The following is a 24,072-nucleotide window of genomic DNA, read 5'->3' as shown; positions in this document are numbered from 1 at the left end:
AATCTTTCTTTTAGAGTGTTTCCATCACTCCCATCAAGCAGTTAAGGCAGCCAAAAGAAACCAATGGGAAACAATACTGACGACAGCAAAAATGGTGAAGGAGTATAGACACACACCTTTCGGGTGAGTGTCTTTTTTTGTTTGTTACAAGGCTTAAGGCATTATTATACATGGATTACCACGTGGTATTCCCCTACGACCGGAAAATAACTTATAATCAAATTTTTCTCTCAGGCGGTTTCGGTTTCAACAGCCGAACGATGACGGCGACGTCAAAGTGGGTTACAGGTCACGTGAGGCATGAAAAAACAGCTATATAGTCGCTGCCTCTACATTCGTTGTTATTCCGGCTGTTGAGGAAGGTTGGCTTAAGCACTGTAGTGAAATAAAACGATGAAGCAGCGGTTATATCGCAGTTTTTGCACGTTTCACGTGACATATAACCACACTTTGACGTCGCCCATTGTTCGGCTGTTGAAACCGAAACCGAAACAGTTGGGGAAAAATCTGACTTCAAATTATTTAGGGGTCTTAGGGAAATACCGCACGGTGAGTCATGTATAACTGTCTTCCGCGTCATTGTAGAGAAGAAAACATGCTACCAAATTTAGGTGTAACACTCCTTTACTGGCAAAAAAATGTCAACCTGCCGACGGAAGATCTGCGGGTATATTGATTGTTATAGTGAAAGGTTAAAATAGATGAAAAATTGCGTTCATAAACTGGTTCCCGTTAAAAAATGATTTTGTCCAGAATTTTAGGTGCCTACGCAATGTGCGCGTGCACCGGCTTCGCGCTCACGGAAGGCTTTCTCGCGAATTGCGCGCTTATACGATAAGACCATGACACCACAAAAACGGAGAAGTCACCCCAGAGTGCACTGTTTGCTGTACCTGAGACACCGGAGCAACGCCGACCATCCGGATCCAGTTGTGGGATTGCCTCTGCCTGGAACCATTACGAACAGAATACAAGTCGCGGAGTAGCTCCGCTGGAAGAAAAAATGATGCCAGCGCCGTGGGACGATGTGTGTACCGGTGTCATCGTCCATGAGGGCCGCTTGTTCGGCTGGACGTAACATGCAATTAACTGCTTTACCCTGGCCCTTTCTCCATGGAGGCCAAAAGGCTATCCCTATGAATGAAGATTTCTCCTCCTTCCCTGAGGCGCCACTTGCACGTACGCTCTGGTACTGGCTCTCTCCCTGGCGGAGGCACTGGCGGCGAGAGGCACCTAAGGTGCTACGCGGCAGCGGTGGCGGTACAAGCTATTCTAAAATTTCCTATTGTGATGACCCCACATATTACACGGGTCCGCATGGGACCATGAGACAGGCAACGCTATACTTGGTTTGAACGGAACGGATATATTCAATAATTACATACTATTGAGTACATGATGCAGAAGCTGAGGTGTCCAAGCTAACATGCTGCTGAGTTGGCGCTGGAGTCTCCCTAAGAAGAAACGGAGGGGCTGTGGAGTGGACTTTGTTCCTTCACTGTCTCCGATGTCTTTGGCGCTTCCGTCGCCGGAGGACTAAAGTCACTGGAATGCCAGTGACTTTACGGAGGGCCGACTCGTCAGCGCTGTTGTCTCGGGCCTTGCTCGTCACACCACTGGCTGGCTTTTTCTCCTTTCTTTTCCCTTCTATTTGGGCGATCTTTCCTTCCAGGCTTCACCGTCTCCCTTGCCCTCCTCTCAGCGCCCCCGCGACTGCAGCGCCCCCGCGACTCCCAGTGTCTTGGGCTTTTCCTCCTCCGGGGGGCGCCACTGTCACTATTGCGGTCTGTGCTTGACCATTTGAATGCTTGTTGGCGTGAGTGGGAATAAAGATGACGGCTAGGCTGTCACCCTTCAGACCCGCAATGCGCCTTGGTCCCCGACAGCCTACGATTCCTGGTTTGATACAGTCTGTTGTTCAAGCGGATCCGAGGTCCCACAAAGGGAAGATGTCGCCGGAGATAGCGGGCCTCCGGAGACGCGCAGCGCACTGTCACACTGTTTTGCCCCCCGTGTAGTCTGTTACCAGAGCGCCGGCGACAAAACCGCGTATGTACGAGATATATCCGAGGCGAGGACAGCGAGACGCACTTTCTACTGTAATACCGTAATAGCCCCAGCCTTTACGCCTTGGCCAGTGTAAAAATTCGCAGGCTTCTGCTAACAGAACTTATGTGAGCACTTAATTAAATTAATGGCGATCCAGTTCATGCAATGTTAGTGCAGTACGTAGGACGAACGATTCACAAGGACACCTAATTACCTCATGTGTTGGTATTGCGATAGCATTATAAGCTGTTGGTGCCTTTACCGCACGTGACCTCACTGCAGATCAGCCGATGCAACTTCCTTCCAGCCAGTCAGAATTAGACGCTTCGTTGGCATCACTTTCCTCTAGACAAAAGGAATTAACCGGTCTGGTAACATCACCTCGATAATAGGCGCGTTTTATGACCTTCACATTTTTTTTCTAATTAGGTAGCGTTTTACTTTGAAAGTATGCTGGACTTCAAGGACCCTGCCGCAGGAGAAGCGGCTTCCCCGCAGAACTTTGTGTCCTGTGTTGCGGGAAAGAATACTTACGAGAACCTTTGCGCAAACGGGCGGAACTGTGTACTCTGCGCGAGCATATACAGGAGCTCATGGTTCTGTGGTTAGAGCGTTCGGCTACTGATCCAGAGTTCCCGGGTTCGAATGCGACCGCGGCGGCAGCGTTTCGATGGAGGCGAAACGATAAGGTGCCCGTGTGCTGACCGATGTCAGTGCACTTAAAGATCCCCAGGTGGTCGAAATTATTCCGGAGCCCTCCACTATGGCACCTCCTTCTTCCTTTCTTATTTCACTCCCTCCTTTATCCCTTCCCTGAAGACGCGGTTGAAGTGTCCGCCGATATGTGAAACAGATACTGCGCCATTTCCTTTCCCCAAAAACCAATTTTCAATTTTCAACACACCTCCAGCAGTTTACCGCCGTTATCTTACGTGACGTCGTTACTCACGTGACGTCGGGGGCCGCAATCATGTTGGTGAAAACTCCCCTGTAAGACCGTCCCCTCTGGAAAGGGCGGTGGCGGGCGTCTGCTGTAGGGTCAGTAAATTGAAACTACGTGCACTTTTCGAACTATCAATATTTCTGAAATGTACACCCATTCCGGTATAAATTTTCAAAATATTGGGTATACCTAATTTCACGCCAGCAGTCGCCTCGTATATTTGCTTGCCTGCCATGTTTACTCCCTCGTTCAACCTCGAACCGTTCTTATATTGCCGCCTACCGTGGATACGTTCACGTTTCGTCCATATGGCCTCAAGGATGCTGAGCCTCGCATCATTTAGACGAATTTAGATGCGTTTAAACGAAACGATGCCATTTCTGTTTAATACACATTGCACGCGAGTCATACTCGCTGCGTTTTACTCCGTGTCTCATAAAGCACCATCGTATTGTGCACATCCTCCAGCCCTGCGATTAACACCTTTAATCATCTTGCTCCCTCGTACCTACTCGGTTAGTGTTCTGGTTATTTTCCTCCATCGCGAGAGAACGTCCCCCCTGTAGAAATATCTGACGAACCCATCTGTCCGCAGTTTTCCTCCATCTTCCTCAGCTGATCCTCATAGAATATCTTAATGAGCGCTCACAACTGTGTCCTGCTCATGTCTCCACAGCCTTATTTGTGGTTCTGCTGTCAGCGCGTTGTATCATTTCCCCATAGCTCCTAATTAGTTCATCATCATCATCATCAGCCTGACTACACCTAATGCAGGGCAAAAGCCTCTCCCATGTCTCTCCAATTAACCCTGTCCTTTGCCAGCTGCGCCCACCCTATGCCCGCAAACTTCCTAATCTCATCCGCCCGCCTAACCTGCACCCTCTGGTACGCTTACTTCCCTTCTCTTTGAATCCACTCCGTTACCCTTAAAGGGACACTGAGGAGAACCCTATCAAAATTTTTTTGTTAGCAATATCAGATAGTTCGGCATTTCATGGCTTTGTTGACGCTTGTCCGGGAGCGAAAAGTGCATTTATTTCAAAGAAATTTGGATTAGAAGTTCAAAATTTTTTTCCCGCCCCTCCAATTCAAACTCGAGAACTCTTATGACGACACAGAACGGAGTGACGTGAAATGTGACGTAAACGAAGACTCCGTGATTACTGGCGGCTAGCGGTGCGGTCTAGGAGCTGCCGAAGTGAAAGCTACCGCCGCCGCACGTTGAAGGGATCTATCGGGGGTCGCCACCGTCACTTCGTTTACGTTTGCACCGGCGTCCTGCCAGCGTTACGATCGATCCCGTTCCCGAACCCGACGACGAAGTTCTCGCAAAAACTGTGCCCTGCATTTCAGCGACCTCAGCCCCACAGAGCGTGCGATGCTTTTGAGGGAGCACGGTTAGGTTAGGCGCCGGCGGGTGGTTTCTCCCTTCCTCAGAGAGCAGCCGTTGCAAACTGAATATCATAACCTCAGTGCGGGGAGTCGCGAGGTGTGCGTTGCGCCCATCGGAGGCTGGCCGGCGCTTTGGGGCCAACGGTTTGTGATTCCTTGAACGGAGCGGTTGCACGGCGCAGCAGGCGGCGTCGAGGTATCCCACGGTTGCAAGGGCCAAGTTATTTATTTACTTTTTGCCGCAAAAAAACAAACGGGTGCTCGAGGGCGGTCGCATTTAAAGTCGGCGTCTTGAAACCAAAGCCGGCTCACGACGCTTCAACGGTTTCCTCTAGATCCAACGGGTCCACTGGATCTGGCTCTCTCGCCAACTTGCATGTACCTTCAGATATGTACTGTGAATGGATTAAAATATCCGAGCTCGAAAAGAACAGCTCCGCCGAACTGCCGCAGCTATCGAATATAACGCGCACCTCGCCGCGGAGCGAAATCAGTCTGGCCGGGCCAGCGGGGGCTGGCGTACTCGGCGCGAAATAGATGCATACTCCAATCTCCCCGCCAATGCGGTCAGAGTGCGCCGAAGCCGCCGAATGCGTCGGCGGTCAAGCGCAGTTGGGAGTATAGAGGGTCTTGCTTTGACCGACGTGACTTCGCCGTGCAGGGCGCGCGCGCTTCGTCGCAGCATAAACGCGCCTTAACAGAGCCTGCGCTTAACCGCTAACCAACGTATTCAGCGGCGGTATCCATGGGAGCCACTGATACCCCCCGCCCACTCACTAAATAAAAGAAAAGAAGTCCGGGGGCGAGGATCGGAATCGAGCCAGGGCCTTCGGCGTTCGAGGCGGAAACGCTGCCGCTCCGCCATGACGGCTCAACTTACAGCCGTCTATAAAGGCGCATCTAGTGAATGCACTCTTGATGCAGAAATCTTCGCGCTTTCGCTCGGTATATCCTGGCCTAACAGAGCTAGGCCATCAGCAATTTTTTTCTGAACCGCCTTGTACCTTGTCTCCCGTCCCTAATAAACGATTTCCGTTAAGTAGTTTGAAGTTGACTGGCACAGCCGGGAATGTTTCGCCGGGCAAGCGTACGAATACACAAGTGCTGCCTTGTACGATCACCGACCATCGTGCCATCATAGCTTTTCATCGACTGTGGCGATCATCTGACAAGCACTTGAAGCGGCACTTGGAGTTCGTCTGCTGTTCGGCGCTTGTAAATCGAGGCGCGCCAAAAACAAAACCACGGGGCACGCAAAGCGCCATAGCAAATCGTAACTCTCCTGGCCGCCTGTGGCGCTGCCAAGCATCCGTTTTCTTTGCTTTGCTTCCAACATTCAGGTTGTCTTTTGCCTGCCTTCCTTGTGTGATAAAAATGCACTATTGGTTTTAAAACAAAACTTACTTCAATATTGATCTGCGCAACCTACCTTTGTCGGCCTCAGAGATTCGCGAAACCAAGTAGGATGGAAAATTCCTCCAAGGTGGCGTCTCTTGTCCTATGGCGTCACCACGCTTGTACTTGCGAGATTGGCCTGTGGTGGCGATACCTGTATTTTGGTTCTTGCTATTTTCTACCTTTCAAGAGTGTTGTTTTCAGTAAGAGCGGCGTTTTTGTGATCAGGAGCTGGTATTCTATCGATACAAGCCAACTTCAATTTCTCCTCAGTGTCCCTTTAAGGACCAGTAGTTCTTACTACGCTTACTTCCGTTCTCTTTGAATCCACTCCGTTACCCTTAAGGACCACTAGTTCTTACTCTGATATCAAGTACAACATCGATTTCCTACAAGCAAATCCTGGAACCACGCCCCTTCCCAAATATCTCTTTGCAGCTTATACCTCCTGTCTTCCTATGATATACAATGTTGCATTACTGCCATACACCTTTTCCCTTTAGCTTAATATCTTTTGTGCGCTTTTACACATAGGAGATAATGAAACCACCATAACTCAATCGAGCCTAGGTGGCCGCCATGTCAGTGTAGGTGAACGAAGTCAGCGCGCCGTGTCTAATCGGCTTACCGCCACCTGCTCCCGCCTGACCGCTGAAGATGCGCGCTAACACCAAAATGGCACATATCTTTCCCTCGTTTATGGAAACTGCAATATTTGTACTATCCACACCCCGAGTGCACGGCGTAGGCTAAAAAGGCACCCGCGGGCTGATTGTCGGTGCCATGAACTGCAATGTGCTCTTCTGTTCCAGGAGTGTCGCGAGTGTGTGCAGGTGTGTCAGGCGACAGTTTTGAAGCCTATACAGCCATTAAAGAAATGAGAAAGTCGGCCCCACGTCACAGCGCTTTGGCCACAGCCTGAAGTAGGGCCAACTTTGGTACTCCCAGAAAGAGATAGAAAGAACGGCTTCAAATTGGCTTCGCCGATGACGTAAATACTTCCTCCCCAGTTTCCTTTCTTCCATGCCGGATTCTCACTCCTCTCCTTCTGGCCACCAAAACAATGCACTCAGGCAAATAAGAGTCAGACATTCTACAGCTAGAGTGGGCAGGACAGCACCGCGGAGAGGAAGGACAACGGACACAAGAAGGCAACATTCGTTTCTTTTTTTTTTTCTTGTCAGTCATTTCTTTTTTATTTACCAAAAATAGATTCATCTGATTGGCGGACTGAAGACAATGCGAAAGGAAGAGCCCGTTCTTCGCGAACAAACATCGCCCGTCGCAGTCGTCACAGTAGCTTTTGCTCAAGTCTCAACGGCGGCAATGAAGCTGGAAATGGCAACAATGCCGCTGCATCTGTGGCAGCGGCTGCACTCGGCACAGAACACTTTTTATTATTTTTCTGCAAACATTCGCCACACATGTGCGCCTGCCGACTCTTACACACAACAAAGACGTTCCAAGTGGCGCTGTCACAAATAAGTAGAAGCAGTAAGTCTTCGTGCCTTTTTTTCTTGCACCACGAAACTTTAGTCCAGTCAAGTTACGCTTGCATAAAAATAATTCACTAGGGGTCCGATCATGTTTCATTGTGAGAGACAAGAAGGAGGGGGAAAAAATGTACACAACACCCGCCGTAGCTGCCATCGCGAAGCTAGGGTGGCGGTTGGGCAAATGCGTGCCTTGAGCGTTAAAAACAAAACAAAAAATACGCTACGCGAGCTTCCGGAAGTATACGTATCATAATGAATATGTTTAAAGTTTGCGGGACCATTACACGCTGCAGCGAACTCAAAAAGTTTTCAATGCGGTCCGCGGATGGCAGCGTCCCGGCACAATTAGCAGCGCTCATGCCATCAATATTTACATGTACCTGGTCAAAATATACGTTGGTCAGGACGCTGGATCAGACTCTCAAATTAGCCAAATGTTTACGTCCCACATCTCATCAGCTCCAATACACGCTTCAAAACCTATACACTATTGAACAGGAAAAAAAAAGAATAAAAGAAAGAAGGCTAGCTGCAGAAACACACCACGGCCGGCGGAGAAACCGGTAGGGAAGGAAACTACGGTATTAAAGGCGAGAATATTCAATTACCCCTCGTTGCAAGAGCCGTGTCCATAATCAGGCACTTCGAATAGCACACGCCTTTTCTTTAAAGCGCGGACGGGTCTCGTAGGCAACTTCCCCGATCGAACACCTTTGGCACGAAGCCTCAATGAGCACAGCCGTTTAGTATTAAATTGTGGACGGGGAAAAAAAAAGTTCATTTGTGACCGTCTAATACCAAAGATTCGTGGAGATAGAACGTTTCCGCGCACGCGACGCGCACAAAAAGTAAACGCGTTTTGTCTGTCATTTGGCCCGTAAAACAAGGCCCACGCAGTAGCAGCGAGCTCTGCAAACGTCCATTTAAATGCCTTCGCACGCGCCATCTCAAAAGTGTGGACAAAATAAACAAAGAAAGAGCCATGCGGCTTCTGACCCGCCATCTTTCCACAGACATGTCAAGGTTGTGCGCCGAGTTGAGTTCGATGTGTTGCCAAAGAAAAGCAAATAAAAAGCTTGTGACTCCCAATATTCCTTCCATATGCATGTCATAGTATGATTTACAGAGCATCTACCGTCTCTATGCGGTTGTTGCGTAACCCGAATTTCGTTTATTCCAAAGTTTAGGCGTCAATCGTAGAGCGAGACGAATTTGGCGCGAATGGAATTTTGGTGCTCAGCGCTTCCAATAGGTGGCGCGGCATTCCCAGAAGACGCTGAGATTAGCGCGCTTTTTGAATCGCCGAAGCGGCTACGCCGGAGAACACCGCGGGTGTATCAACGCTTTGACTGATAGGTAAACTGAATACGGTCGTAGTCGCTTCATGTTAAAAATTCCGAAAATATAGTTACGATATGATTCTAATTCGCAAAATACAGAGCTTCGTTGTCTGTTGAACGTAGATTCGCAGCGCTTTTAGAATCAACGCACGTCTGATGACACGACAGTTCAGTTTTCAATTGAACGCAGATCATCTTTAAATTATGCAAGAACAAAATACGACTCCCCGATCCTATCACGAAGCTCATCAACCACTCAAGTTTAGAACGAGCTCCGTGAAAAGCAGTCCCTACCCTGTCCACCGGCTTTTACCTCAATGTTTCCGCATCGCTGGTCCTTTCGAACAAACAAAAAAAACATCAACTGATAGCCTTACAATGAGCTCAAACTTGTTCCCTCGTCAGCCCTCGATCGCTTCAGTTTCATCTCAGGCGCTTAAATTAGGCCTACGTTGCCTGCCTTCATAACGACGCATGGTTATAACAAGTACGACGGTAAAACAGTGTTCGACAGCTATGAAGGATTTTGTACGCCGCCGACAACGACGCTACAGTGGCGGGCTGCGCGTCGGCCTGCAGCCGATGCGCAAGTGAGAACAGCTAGCCGATTGTCCGATAGCTCGCATACTCGTAACGAAAAAAATCAAGAGGGAAATGTACTCGCGGAGCCAGATTCGAGCACAGAGCGCACTAATTCGAGCACTAATTTGGCCGCGGCGTCACCGAGCTCGCACGGCGCCTATAGTTATTCTTTGTACAACTGTGTGCACGCGAAATGTAAAACAAACCAAAAGATCGTCCAAGTCAGCTGAATACGCTTTGTACAAATGTCGCCAGTGACGCACTGACGTCACGTGTCACGTGCACATTGACAGCCCAACTGAGTTGCTCGCGGGGTAAAGCCTGGAGAAACGCGGAAGATTCTTCGAGCTTTACCTCAGCAAGTATTTCCAGCGGACCGTTGTACTCTGAGGACTTGTTCCACTGAGTCTGCTTTGTAACCTGTAGAACTCCTCGCCGGCCCCTTCGATTCTGCAAGGCCGGTATTTTTCCTGAATCGGATCTCTCTAGGGAGCCTCGATGCCAGCGCAGCACCCCTACTTCTCTCTTGTTGGTACCGCCACCTCTCGACGATTCTGGCATCACGGCCCCTGGAGGGAAAATTTACCGCCATTCTCCCGACGTTCTGGTGCGTTTGATGCCTCGGAGTTCGGAGCTGCCGGCATATCGAAGAGACCGATTCGAGGCGGTTCTTTCTAGTGCGCGTGTAACCAGAACACGACCCGCCACGCAGACCACAAAAGATGAAATAATTAGCTGGGGTCGTTTTTCGACCGCGCACGAGACAACGCCGCTATTTCTGCCATGCACGGCCACAGCGCACCAGAGAAGCATGCGACCGTTTCCCTAGTTCACTGCGGTCGTAGCTTCACGATGAGGGTGCTTCACTGCCGCGTCAGACTGGCGCCTCCACTCTGTCCCGCAGTTTACGGGTAAAGTAGCCAGCAGAGTGCCTCACTAACCGCTGCTGGGCTTGAACAGCGCAACCAGTCCAGCACAGTGATAGTAACAGCTCTCGAGACCAGTGCCGTCGATGGACAATCATGAACCACGACCAGAGCGGCACTTGTGTCCTTGCACACTAAAGCGCACCTCTTGTGTCGTCTGGGCGCAGGTTGTGTTCTGGAGCACGGTGACAGTCGCCCCCAGCCTTAACGCGAACATGGGCTTTGCTTCACTTTAATTCCCGTGCTGCTAGTAACGGTGCTTCGAAAGCCGGGGCGGCAGCCGCTGCACCAGTGCTGAAAGTGCAGCAGGCCCTGTACCGGGACATCCTCACAAAGTTTCAACAGACAGTCCTTGGACTGGGTGAAGAAATTTCCGTGAGGGCGGCTGTGTATACCGTTCGTCCGTTTCACATGCAAGCCTTTCGCCGACGCTCCAAAAGGTCTACGCTCGCGCTCAGGATGAAGGGGACTGCGCCGCCACTGCAGCGGCGCGCTCACAATCGGGTGGACAGCGGTAAAAAACGGGAGAACGTGGCAGGAGGGGGCAGCCCTAGAGCAGGGCGTGCTGCTGCAGGCGGCTTCCGGAGGAGGAGGCCGTGTCGTCGACGTTGGCGGGCGCCGGGGGCCTGCTGCCGCTGCTGGGCTCGGGACAGAAGAGGCCCTCCTCGAGGAAGACGTCGTCCTCGTCTCCCGGCGCGTGGCACCGGATCTGTTGCAGGAAGACGGCGCGGCGCCGCTTCTCCAGGATCTCGTCCATGGCCAGCCGCCGATCGAGCGTCGCCAGGGTGTGCATGTAGTCGGTCGTGTTCAGCCGGTCCCGCGAGAAGAGCCGAGACCGGGTCGCGCCAGCCGCCGACGTGGACGCCTGCTGGCATCCGGAGCCGCTCACTCCTGCGTCGGGGCGAGAAAAAAAGAGCGTTTCAGTCACTGGCCCCGTAAACGGGGAAAAAACGCGCCTCTTGTTCCGTCTAGTGCACGTGCATATCGAGGAACCCCGCGAAAGATTATCCTTGTTCCAGCAGGAAGCGCCCTGTCCTGTCGCTGTCAAAGCATCAGGCACACATCTTTCGCACCGCGTCTAGCCTAACTATAATACCACGCAAGCCGTCCAGCTCTTCCTCCCATAAGTGACTTTACTGTTAGTCCCTTTTACTCATCGACGCTCGAGCAAAACTCGCATGGCAGATCATACAGTGCGGCAGAATACATCAGACAGCGGAGACGTGCTTGCTAGTGCCGTAGGCAGAGTTAGTTCCTGGTTCGAAGTTAATAGTTCCCCACTAGACGTTAACTGCGTCATTGTACAGCAGTACTTCACCTAGTGACGGTTATGCGCAACGGTTTGAGAAGGCGTATACAGAGGTCAGCAATCGCTATTGTTTGCTGTACTACAGTGGGGCACATCTAATTCAGCCCACCACCGCACATCACGCACTCTCCAGAATATGCGCAAACAAGTCGCCAGACAAGCGTAACGCAGGCGGCCTTGCGACCGGTCGGATCTAGAGTCACTAAATAAAGACTTAGTGTACCGGCACTCTTTTCTCCTATTGTTCTGTGCCGCCGCCACGATCATTGGTCAGTTTGCATCACGTGATATTTGTTTACACTGCGACGGTTCATGGGGGCTGCCATTTTGTGGCTTATGCATTTTCAGTTGGGCAACTGTGGTAGTCCTAGCACTGCGACGCTGCGAGTGCTGCCGGTGACCGACTCAGTGACCAGGCATTCCGCGCCTGGCAGCATTTCAGCTCCGCACGACGAAAGCATAAACTGAAGGCAACAGCTGTGCCGTTTGCATCTGAGCGGGTCCACGCCGTACGGCTACGATCCCCGCCGCAGCGCAGGGTGGCTAACAGCGTTGTTTACAAAATGGCCGGGCCAAAGTTAGCGGCGAGGTCGCCGAAGCGGCAATCTGGCAACCATGATAAACAACAAAATGGCCGCCCCTGCTTACCGCCGTGCTGCAGTGACGGTACTCTAAGTCTTTATTTAGTGACTCTAGTCGGATCATCCCAGAGCCCCTGTGCACCAGCGCGCTGTGCAGGTGTAATCCAAACCGCGTAATCCTCGACAGCCCCGCCACGGCGAAGAAGAATACACATTCCAAGGCCGCACCGCACACTGACCCGAAGAAGCGAGGACGCAGCAGCCGCTGGAAAATCGCGAGTTTACACGGCTCGAGGAGCGAGCAGTCGCGTGGCCCACAAAGGGAAGCAAAACTAAAGAAGAAACAAAGCGGACCGAAAAAAAATTAAGTATAAAAAATTTGCGCTTAAAAAAAGAGGAGCATGCAGCGTGCCCCGAAGCGGCGCCGAATTTGCCCAGAACAAAAGGCAGCCGCGCGCAGCGGAGGGTCTTATTTTTAGGCTTCGGCTTCTTCCCCGACCAAGCTATAGTAGCGCGCTGGTTCGCGGCGTACGCGACGACTTCTGAGCACAGGCGTCACGCTACGCGCACGGCAGAAGCCAGCTAGCTCCGCGGTCACGGACAGGAACAAAGATTTAGAAGAAAAAAAAAAGAGGAGGGCGGATTCGTGCCTAATCTGGCGCCCCATAGAACACGCGCTGACCACGTCAGCGCACCAACATGCGGCGACTCGCGCGAGCGGCATTAACACGTCCGACACGCTTCGCCGATCACTCGGATCGAGAAAGAAGACACGCACACACCGTTTTGCATCTTCGGTGCGTCGGCCTAGAAGGGATAAAAAAAGACCGCGAGAGGAAAGGTGCCCACAACGGAAGCCGCGGCTGGATACCACGAGCAGGGGGGGGGGGGGCGCCAACCAGGAAGCCCGCTGGCCTCACCCTAGAGGCTCCAAAAAGGATTCCTGTTAAAAATCCGTCGCCTTCCTGCTTTCTTCTTTTGCTCCATCTATCTATCTCTCTCTTTCTAAGCCATCTGCGCCACGTACGGGGATGGTCACACACAGTGGGAACACTCGAGCGCGTGATTCTGTGGCCGACGCAGAGGCAGCTGGGAGCGCACTCGGCGCACTACAAGTGTCCACGCCCTGTCACACTGTAGATTCACGCTGCGTAAGCGACTCACCAGAAGATGGCGCTGCGTGAGCCGCAGAACAACGCGCTCACGTGTTCCCGCAAAGTGTGCTCAGCCCTGCACTTTCTCCACAGAATCGTACAAAGGAAGGTGGCTGCACGAATAACGAAGTAGACATATAGCTTACGCCGGTTTCGTTATGCACGGCCGTCAAGATAGTTCGTTCCACGCGCGGGTTGTACGCATGTGCACCCTCTCGAGCGGAGAGACTTGCAAACAAGGGGTAGTAATCGCCGCGCTGTTCGCGACATCCCGTACAATCTAGAAATCTTGGGAGATGCAGTCAAAGAAGGTCTACGAGGAAACAAGCAGGGCCCCCGAAAAAGAATCGCCTCAACCGAAAAGCATCATAGCGGAATGGATGGACAGATGTATTTTAAGAACGCCTCCTTTTTGAAACAGGGAGGTAGTGGTCGAATGAATGCAGGAGGATTGTTCCCTTCCATCTTCCACTCCCTGCGTTGTCACGCTAGTCGGTTCACGAGGGTCGGTTCACGAGGATCGGCCGACGCCACTGGCTTGAAGGGGGTCCTTTGAATGGGGAAAAGCCGCTGTGTTCTTGCGTTGTATCCCGACTATAACTCGATGCGCGAGCGTCGCCTCGAATCAGCAAAGCCACTGGCAAATCGCTTCGCACCCGTCGGACCGAAACTGCGCTCCTACACGTGCCTCTCAGTATCCGGCGGATCACTCTTCCGCAAACAGCGCGCACTGCACGACGCCGAGCTGCTCTGCAGTCGGCCCGAGATAAGACGCTCGCACTCTTCTCCCCGCACAATGCGAGGCGCGCACGCGTGGCGCATAAACGAGCCCCTAATGCGCCGCTTCCGGTAATGCGAGTGGAAGAAAGGGCCCTGACGCGCGGCCGGCAAGGCGCTGCTTGCCCGCACAGCCAGCCAGCCGGCTGGGCGTGGGATACCCGCCGCCGAAGCAGCAGCAATAGCAGCTGGGCGAAAAACAAGAGGGAATGCCGCCTTGTCGGTATGCCGTTCTCACGGTGCGCGGTCGCGCCGGAAATCGAAAGACAGAAATAAAACATCACAGACGCGCGCCAAAATGAGGTGAGTCGGCAGTTCTGTGCAGCGCTCAAAAGGCTGCACAAAAGGCTGCGCTGCCCCCTCTCATGAGAGCCAAGGGCCGTCAGATACGTGTGTGAGGCGCCGGATCTTTCAATACAAGGTGTGCGCAAACAGTACCTTTTCGGGACAAAATCGAGTACGAACAGTATGTCCTCCGACCGCATCCAACACGAATAGTGTACCTATAAACCGAATTGAATCCTTGAATCCACAGTGATTGAACACGACACAAATCGAATATTCGACTCGACTTGTACCGTGCGAGCGAAACCAGCGAAATATAGGGGGGGGGGGGGGGGGGGGGGGGGGGGGCGCTGCGGTATGGCGCTATAATTTATGGCGTTATTGCTATATCTGCCAAAAGACGCAACATTGACGACCAGCATACGGGACGCAATGCAGTCAGTATATTAACAACTGGCTGAACCCTGCTCCGGCGTCAAACCTCGGAGGCATGCATGTATGTATAAATGAACGCTGCCACAAGAACGGACCGTGTCTCGGCGCTCAACCCGTCGTCTCGTAGACTTAATGCGGCATTGAGCTGCGCAGCGTCGGAGTGGGCGCTGTCTTCGAAGCAGCGGTCGAAAAAAAATGGCCTTCCTTTACTCAGAAACTAACAGATTACAAGAAAACACGTTCGTATAGTTTAGAGTAAGTTAGAAAATGCACAATTTGATTCGTTCCGAGAACAGAACAGAAGGGCACCCGATTCGCTTTTAAAATATTTCGAACACTGGCACACCCCTACAGTTTATCACACTTCGCTACAGCCACACAGATTCACTGTCATGTTCAAGTGAAGTAAGGCGGGTCGCCGAATACCTTGTTCCTGCACACAACTGTCTGACAAACATTCGTTGGCCAATGCATTTCAAGCCGGTGTTATTAAACAACGCATTCGTTACGTGGGCTCTTCTATAGCCTACAATTTTGTGGTCGATTTTATTTTTTTTTTCGCCGGTTCTTTCCTCTCTCACCCCGTCTCCCGTAAAAAAAAAAAAACCTGCGTGGCTTCAAAAAGGCTGGAAAGTTGTTTTCAACCTCACTTGTGCCAGGGTTCATGTGTTTAGCTGCTTAAAAAAAATAAGAACAAAAACCTTCAGGAAATGCATTAAGAGCAGTAAGAGCGCAATGCACGCACCAGAAGCATTACAACGAGATCGCTTCCACAGAAGCATATGATGCATCTTTTCAAGGTCTCCTTGCTCTTTCAAGACCATCCGAATAACACCGAGGCTCCAACACAGGACCATCAGCAAAGTGCCAAGGACTGAGCGGCCCTTTCGCCCAGCTCACAATGCTCACGGCCACTCCCACAGCAGCACTGCACTCATACTGCGACACTGACCCTTTCTTAACTGTGCGAAAACGGCCAGACAGCCTGGTTATAGCCCAGACCTAGCGCAAACAATCCGGGACTCAACCGCTTTCCTATGAACACGAGAAAAGGAGGTAGCTATAAGACGGCGAACAGCGGATCGACGTTGCGCACCGGTCCTTAACTCGGATCCAGCTTTCGCTTGCAGTGAGTCAGCAATGCAAAGACCGGATACAGCAAGCGAAAGTGTGTTGGCAACGTGTACGTAGCCAGATTCTACACATCAAGCCGCTCATCCGACTTACTAAAGTCAATCCCTAAAACCGTTGACCGAAGTACTGTCGCCTTTGGCAGCCAAAGAACCACCATATACAATGAAAGAACATGGTGCAGAATGGTGGCCTCGTTTGTTTTTTTTTTTTCTGGTTTATGGGGGTTTAGCGTCCCAAAGCGACTCAGGCTATGAGGGACGCCGTAGTGAAGGGCTCCGGAAATTTCGACCGCCTGGGGTTCTTTAACGTGCACTGACATCGCACAGTACACGGGCCTCTAGAATTTCGCCTCCATCGAAATTCGACCGCCGCGGCCGGGATCGAACCCGCGTCTTTCGGGCCGGCAGCCGAGCGCCGTAACCACTCAGCCACCGCGGCGGCTGTTTTTTTTTTTTTTTTCTGAGGTGGCTGGTATAGTAAAGGGAAAATGAGCTTAGAGAGACACAGTAAACAGCAGTTGTCTTGTGGCCGATATGGCAACACCTTCCAATAACAGAGACCACACTCACCCGAAACGGAGCTTTTGTAAGCTACGTAGAATAGACAAAAACTAAATAACAGGTGTTGCCACCAACGGCCAATTTCGCAACTAAAACGAGTGCCTCGACCGCGATTTTTGGGCGCGGATCGCCGTTCAATTTAATATGGTGGCTACCCGTACCTTTCGGTAAGGACATCAAGAGTGAATCGGCTGACGGGGAGAATCTTTGAATCCAATTTTCTCGCGCAGATTAATGTGTCTTATGCTGCCGAACAAATAACGACTTAACCAGAAAGAGATACAGGTATATACTATTACCGACAACAATAATTGTATGGATTTGTACTGCAGTGTTAACAACAGCCGTGCACAGTCAAGGACAAACCCTGCACTGTCTCGGAGACGAATGGCAAAGCTATACGTCACCGGACATGCAGAAAGGGCAACTAGAGCCAATCACAGGTGCCGCGAACGATGACGAAAGAGTGTCCATAAATTAAAAAAAAAAACATCCTAGAGAGAGCCTGTTTACTCGAGCAAAGTATCCGTAACGAGAGTTGTAGCCCTCGCTGTGGGCTTCATTCGTATTCAGCCGCCACACATGCACTCAAAATCCCCGCGCTTTAAATCCAGAGACGTACCGCCAGGCAGCTGACGACGCCGGCTGCAAATGCACGCCCGCGCAGCAACGAATAAACATCGGATTCAATCTGTCCGCCTATACGCTTACGCGTTCTAAATGAGCAAAGAACCCACAAATACTGTCCCGCTTCCTTTAAGCTTCGGCGGCTGCCAAAGCCTCCCAACACAGCACTGATATATGCACGAGGGGTCCGACTCTTCGTTACGGAATTCATGCCAATGAAAAAAAAAAAAAAACGGCGGGATTTCGCGTGCCTGGCTGGCCTCCGCGATCGACCGTCTTTTCGCCGTTGTTTATTCCCGGGTCGTTCTGCCTCGTCTTCGCTTGCCGAGAGAGAATCCCTTCGCGGGAGACTCCAACCAACCGCATAGCTGGCGAAAGAACGGAGCACACAAAGAAAAACTTCGAAACGGTTCATAGCACCGCCTTCGCCGCAGTTTTCCTCAATCTCCCCCCCCCCCCCCCCGTCTCTCTCTTATCTTTTACTTTTCTCCCAGCTTCAGCTCTTTTATTTTTCTCCGGCTAGTTAGGAGATCGTGCCGGCTCGCAGCACGGCTGCCGGCCCTTCGGAACAACCGTGGAGCGTGCTGCATCGACGGCAGAGCAATTTTCCGGGGCGCTTGCGGCTGCTGCTGATGTTTTTGTTGTTACCGCTGCACAGAGCGCGATGAAGCGTGTGCGTTGATGCCAGCGATCGAGTTATTTCCGTCCATGTTTTCGCCCCGTGTCCGGCGCCTTACGTCGCACCTTAGCGCGTTGTAATAGCGCGGTGCGCGCACTTCGCCTGCCTGCTTTTGGCGCCACTCGTGCGCGCATATTAGTTCGGGAAGAAATCGGTCGCGGCACACAGGCGTGTACAGTGCAGACATTTCGCGCAAAACTCTCTCCTGTTATGTGCAATATACTGCGACTCCAACGAGGGCGAACTTTGTGACAGAAACTTTGTGTACGGGCACGCGGGATGTCCCAACTAGCAGTAGAACGAGCGCATGCTAAAAGCTAAGCCTCGCGTTATCAATTGGGACATCTTTCTTTTTCTATTTACATCCCCACCGCGTGCCCGTTAACGAACGAGTCGGCTGATAGAAGACGTGCCTCGGAAACACTTACACGCCGTCTCTGCTTGGTCTGTCGGAAGCAGGGCTACAGCTTTCACATGCAACTACTCAGCCTCTTATTGTTCTTACCACGCTCGACCTCCTTGCATCGACGTCGACGGCGAAACACTGTCGTCCCATTACGCCCGGCTATCGCGACTCTGACGAGGGCGAACTTAACTGCAATGACTTGGTGAAGTTACGGAGAAAAAAAAAAGAACAGAGCGATATGCAACCGAGCCAGTAACGATGCCATGACGAGCGGAGTCGCAAAACCACCATTTCGGAGGAAAATAAAAAAAAATAAGTAAACGAGAAACGAGATCAGAGCAGACAGTTCATGCCAACGGGCCCTGCTTCTCGACGCTCGCTTATCGGTATGCAGTGCCCGGGCGTCAGAAGCCGACGTCCCGTTTCTAGTCCCCCACCCCCTCGTCACGCGCACTCTCTCCTTTCGAGGAAGACGCGAAGGCCGGTTCGTCCGCATGCCCCATCGATTATGCGCGGGCCCGGCGGAAGCGCGAACCGGAGCGCACGCAATCTGCGGAGATCTGCTCTCGTTGGATGCTTCTTCCAAGCGCCAAGGGAGCGGAGAGCGGACCCACCACCTCGGAAGTAGCACAGCATACAAGTCGACGGGACAAATCACATTGTATAGGCCGAGAAGCGGCACAGCGCATAGAGAAAGGCGAACAGAATGAAAACGCGCCGGACGTTTACCGGGCAGCTTTTTTTTTTATACAACAATTCTTGTTTACGTAATCTATTGCCTTTAGAGATCTCTGAATATGTTTTGAACACTGTTAAGGCGATTACAGGGACATGCGGGCACTAGAAACGCTCTACCTCAATCTATTGTTCCTTTTTTTCTTTTTCTTGGAGATTTTGAAGTTTTGTGGCAGAACACGCAGGTTGCGGAAATTTGACGGAGTAATGTCATTCTTTTAATCACCTAAAATCGTGTATCGCTCCTCACGCCAGAGACAGTTCGCGCCGGTGCAATCGCGGTTGAGGAAGAGCGGCTTTGGTTTTTTTTTTATTTGCCCGTCCTAAATTTGCAAATATACTCGGACCCAGCAAACCTATATATAGTCTAAGGGCAAGAAAGCAACAGTAATAGCCTCAATGAGACGACTGCCGCTGCTTATATTCTGCTCCGCGGCACAGTCGGCACGAGCTCACCACGAACTACTCACGTGATTCGTTATATAACGCGAACACTCATCCCTGGAATACAGCAACCGCGAACGGACCTAACTCACGCAACGGTCTCGCACGAAACGCCCTCCCGCCTCTTGGCGTCGAAGCCACAAGCCCGGGGCGTTCTCCACGCCGACAGCTTCAGTCGCCACCTGGCACGAGGCAGCCACCTAAACAGCTGCGCGCAGGAACCGGCGCCAAGGGTGCCGCGCCGTCCAAGGAACAACGTTATCCGACAGCGCACGCGGTCTCCGCTGACGCAGGGGGGAGACGGTTTTCCGCACCAGATCAGTTAGCTGACACCGAGGTCAGGGCTGCGAATGCCGCCAGGCAGGCGCTGCATAGCCGTCGCTGGGGCGTAATTGAAACCACACACAGGCCTCCGTCTCGCTGAATACGTAAGCGTGAAGAAAAGAGAATTTTCGCCGCCTTAACATAAGCACGGTGTTAAACGGCTTGGCTTTCACGATGAATGCGGCCGCTGTGGACTGTGGTTGGAATATCCGCGCGTTATAACTGGTTTATAGTGCAGGTTCACCTCCGGATGCAAGAGGAGTCATCGTGGCGCCCTGCTATAGCGCTGGCAGCCTGAAGCGCAGAAAAAAAAAAAAAAAACTGGCTGCCCCCAACCACTTCGCATACAGTGCGATTGCAGCGCCTAAAACGTACAACGGCCTTGGCGCTAGGCTTTGATAGCCTGCAAGGCGAGTCTGTCAACGCAACAGCGCGAAAAGAAAAAACATGTCCAAGGAAAAATGCGAAAAATATGTCCTTGGTGTGTTCTGAACGTGCGTCAATAAGCACGCCATTCCTCACATCACTTCCGACCGGCTATGGCGAGTCTTGCGCCTGCTACGAAGACGGGAAATCAGCGAATAACAACCACACAAGCGCACGGCAACGTGAGAAAAACATTGCAGACAGGACGGACGCCAAGAGGGCACATCCTGTGAACAGTTCTGCAGTCTTACTCATCCTAGGTTCGATTTCTTTTTGTATTCCAGTTCGCTTCATGTTATTAGCATCTAGATGCGGATTTTACGCAGAACATGCACTGCAACTCGAAGTCAGTGCATTATTCTGGGCCTCCGCCACTTCCTATACATTCTGCTATACTAAATATAACACACTGCTGGCCGCCCAGGATTTCCTGCGGAGGCGAAGACTTTTTTTTCCCCGCCGATTTCCTTCGATCGATGACATTCCCCCGCTAAAAAAAAAAAAACGAAAACGCGTTTCCTTTTTGAGACCATGTTCTAGAAACGCGTACTGACCGACCGTGAGGGATCGACAGTTGTTGGCGAAAGGGGCGGAGAAACTGGGGTATAAGGAGCTGTTAAGCCAGCCATCCAAGCATGCAGTTAGGCATGCAACACCACGAAGTAAAAAAAAAAGTTAAGAAGAATAATGGTGAGCCCAAGCTGTTAAATGGTTCGTTCAGTTTCCTCATATTGCCTGTTCTTAACGAGCTTTCTCGATAATTTACTGCCGCCATACAAAACACAGGCGCGAACTGTGCACAGCCGCTCGCCATCTATGCCAGCCGCAACTCGATTTATATACTGTGTTACGAACCGACCGCGCAGCCAGTCGGCAGCAGAGTCGGTTGCGCAGCACTTGTTCAACCGCTCAATATCCCTTACTCTTCATATACACTTTACACGCGTATTACAGGGCAAAGCTTCGCGAACAATCGCAAATCCCCGCGGTTTCCCGACTGCGAGGTTTGCGAGCGAAACAAACACAGCCGTTCCTTCTCTGCGGACGAGTTCCAGCCCTGCGAAGAATGGTATTTATTTTGCATTCATACATTGCGTTCTTCCTCAACACCATGGAGCACGTGTAGTAATAGTAGTTGTTGTTGTAGTAGTAGTAGTTGTAGTCGTAGTAGTGGTAGTAGCAGTAGTAGTTGTTGTAGTTGTAGTGGTAGTAGTTGTTGTAGTTGTAGTAGTAGTAGTGGTAGTAGTAGCAGTAGTAGTTGTAGTGGTAGTAGTAGTAGTAGTAGTTGTAGTGGTAGTAGTTGTTGTTGTTGTTGTTGTAGTAGTGGTAGTAGTAGTAGTTGTTGTTGTTGTAGTAGTGGTAGTAGTAGTAGTAGTGGTGGTGGTTTCATTTTAAAAAAAAGCGCAGGAAAAGAATGTTTGCGGCCGCGGCAACAGCTGCCAAATATCTTAAGCACCCGAGCTGCAGCCGGCGAAGGTGATAGGGAAAGGGAGAGGATAGCGAGGAGAAGTAGAGAGAGGAGCTATAGCAAGAAAGAAAGAAGGACAGGGGAGAGCTTTGTACACTACCACATGTATGCCGCCACAGTGTGTGTTTTAGGGCTTGAAAACGATTGTCTTTGCTGCCCACAGTACAGCCAAGCACGAGGCCGCACATCGGCTTTACCGAGAGGAACTCGCGACGCAATGCGACGCGGACAGCACTGATGCAAGAACATGTGCTGACGCGAACAGCGCGTGGAGAATTTCCCGGCTCATCCGGCATGCGCGCAACGCAGGCGTGAAGGAACGCACGTGTTCCCTGGCGACGTGCGACTGCATCGAGACCGAGCTCCGGAAGAAAAAAAACGAATTCTGTGCGACGAGGAAAACTGTACGGAGAACCCAAGAACTTATGGGAACAAAAACACTGCCAGTTAACACTTTCCGCTCGCGCTGCCCGGCTCGCAGGCACAGAAAACACAAGGGCGAGTGAGTCGTTCACTCTTTCTTGTGTTTACACTGCGCTTTGTGTCGAGCACGGGTTCGACTAACTAGCCCAAGCCTACACGTTACTAAGTGGTCGTAACATTAGAAGGCAACGAATGTCCAGAGGGTGTAAATGAAAAGAACGCACGAACCAGTTTCGTTAATCCCAAGAACTAACTTTCATCTCAATTAACACGTCCGTTAAATACCAATTCTGTACCTTACACGAACATGTTAGGCTGTTAGGCTGTTCATTTTGGAACTGCGCAATGAAGGCCGGCAGACGGGACACGACCACGGCAGACAGGACCATCGTGTCTGCCTCCTTCGCTGCAGACTTCACCCCAACTTCCCGATTACCAGCATTAATGGCGCATGCATGTCTTAGTGCTCGCTAAAGCGCTTCTCTCAGAGACGAGTTGCAATGCAGTATGGACATCCCCTTCGCCTGTTATCCTTGTTGCATATTTCCGTGGTCACGGCCATAGCCGGTGTGCACAGCAGAATAAATGTGAAGTGACGCTTGGAATGCAGGACGGACAACGCATGCCCCTCGATTACAGGGTTAACACATTCCGCAGTGTACGCTGGCTGTAACTGTCACCGCGTAAGTATACGCAACAAGGAAAACAGGGGAAGTGGTAATGCACATAACGCATTCCAAGCGTCACTCTGCGGCATCTTCTGCGAGCGTCTTTGTGCAGCGCCGGTACGCGGGCCGACGGTACAGGCGAGCAGCGCAAGGAGCAGCAGAGGCGGCCAACGCCCTTGGCAGAGCCTGCGTGCACGCGCAGGCCGACCAGAGTACCCCCCTCCCCCCCTGCGTTGCGTCTGGCCGATGCCGCCGCCTTCGCGTTGGCATGCGTCGGAGCAGCAGCAGCGCGATAAAACAGCCGTCGAAGGACGACCGTGCTGCAGCACGAGCGCGCGCGCAGAGGGAGGGGGGGAGGGGGGGGGTACTATACAAGGCGCCGTCGTTTATGGCTTGCATGTGTGTGCCGGGATGCCCTGGCGGCGTTCCATGCAAAGCAGCCCACTCCCCGCGGCGCTGACACGCGGGAGATAGCCCCGGATGTCGGAGGAGCGCGAAGAAATACGAGAGGGCCAGTTGTGGGTTATTCGTCGCTGCCCGAGATCATTCGGGCTTGATGGCTCGCGTCGGGGACACTCGCTGGCGTCCATCGGGATATGCTGTGCAGATGGAATCAAGGCCGAGCCCACGGCGTGACAGCACTGGCGGGTGCCGACGATCGACTGAGACGAGACTTCATGCAGACCGAGAAGCCCCCTCAAGCTGGACAACCGGCCTCAACGGCTGCCTGTATGGCAACGCGTTTTCTTTCGTTTGTTTTCACTGACCACCATCCGAATTGACTAGTGCGTGCGATAAATGATCAACCAAAACTCCTGCAGCAGAGATCCAGGAAGTTTCGCTCTTCACAGACATTCTCGCCACTGCGCCAATCGAACAAGCTGCTTCGCAGTGCAAGCAATACCGGGCAATTACCCAAACAAGGTAACTGCAGAACGGAGAAACGTCGGGAAAAGTCACACTGGAAACATTACACTGAAAAAGGCACGTCTTCTTACAAAATGCTTTTATTCCATTCCTACTGGACCTCGCGAGTTTTGACGACAGCCGAGTGGACCAGGTGCTGAATCCTCGACGCCCTTCCGGGTGGCACTTCACCAGCGCCGCACATATTTTTGACCACAATCATAATATCCGTTAATCAGGTTAAAATATTCCGTTCAGAGCCAGCAACTTCCGCATCAGCCAACCTATTTTCTCCGCAATTGTATACGCGCGCAAAATAATCGTCAAGAACCGTTGTCTTCTACACGATTTCATTCTTCAATTAAGCTTCGGGGGAATATTCTCAATCACGAAGCGTACCAACTCACACGGCCGTTAGAATGGGGGGACCAATCGCTGGCAGTCGTGCAGCCATCGCCGCGACGTCTCGGTTCCCGTGCACAACGCTGGCACTGTTCCAAGACCTGCCATCAATCCTTTCCTCGTCCCCACGCCACTCACCCATTCAGCTCGTCGGTGGCCTCGCCGCAAGAGGGAAATACCTACGAGGGAACAACGCAGACGGGACT

The 24,072-nt window shown here is 51.8% G+C and overlaps 1 protein-coding gene across 1 annotated transcript in view; it reads right to left on the bottom strand.

Moving 5' to 3' along the window:
- Positions 1–6,930: 6,930 nt before the first annotated feature.
- Positions 6,931–24,072, bottom strand: part of LOC144128170 (uncharacterized) — a 56,528-nt gene continuing 39,386 nt past the window's right edge. The window contains exon 2 of the mRNA XM_077661272.1: positions 6,931–11,014. Within this exon, the coding sequence (XP_077517398.1) occupies positions 10,674–11,014 (341 nt within the window). The 3' untranslated portion in view covers positions 6,931–10,673. The remainder of the gene's footprint in view (positions 11,015–24,072) is intronic.

The sequence above is a fragment of the Amblyomma americanum genome, chromosome 4 (genome assembly GCF_052857255.1).
Source record: "Amblyomma americanum isolate KBUSLIRL-KWMA chromosome 4, ASM5285725v1, whole genome shotgun sequence".
In the NCBI taxonomy this organism is placed as follows: domain Eukaryota; kingdom Metazoa; phylum Arthropoda; class Arachnida; order Ixodida; family Ixodidae; genus Amblyomma; species Amblyomma americanum.
Note: the sequence above shows the minus strand (reverse complement) of the source record. Positions and strands in the feature narration are given on the sequence as shown.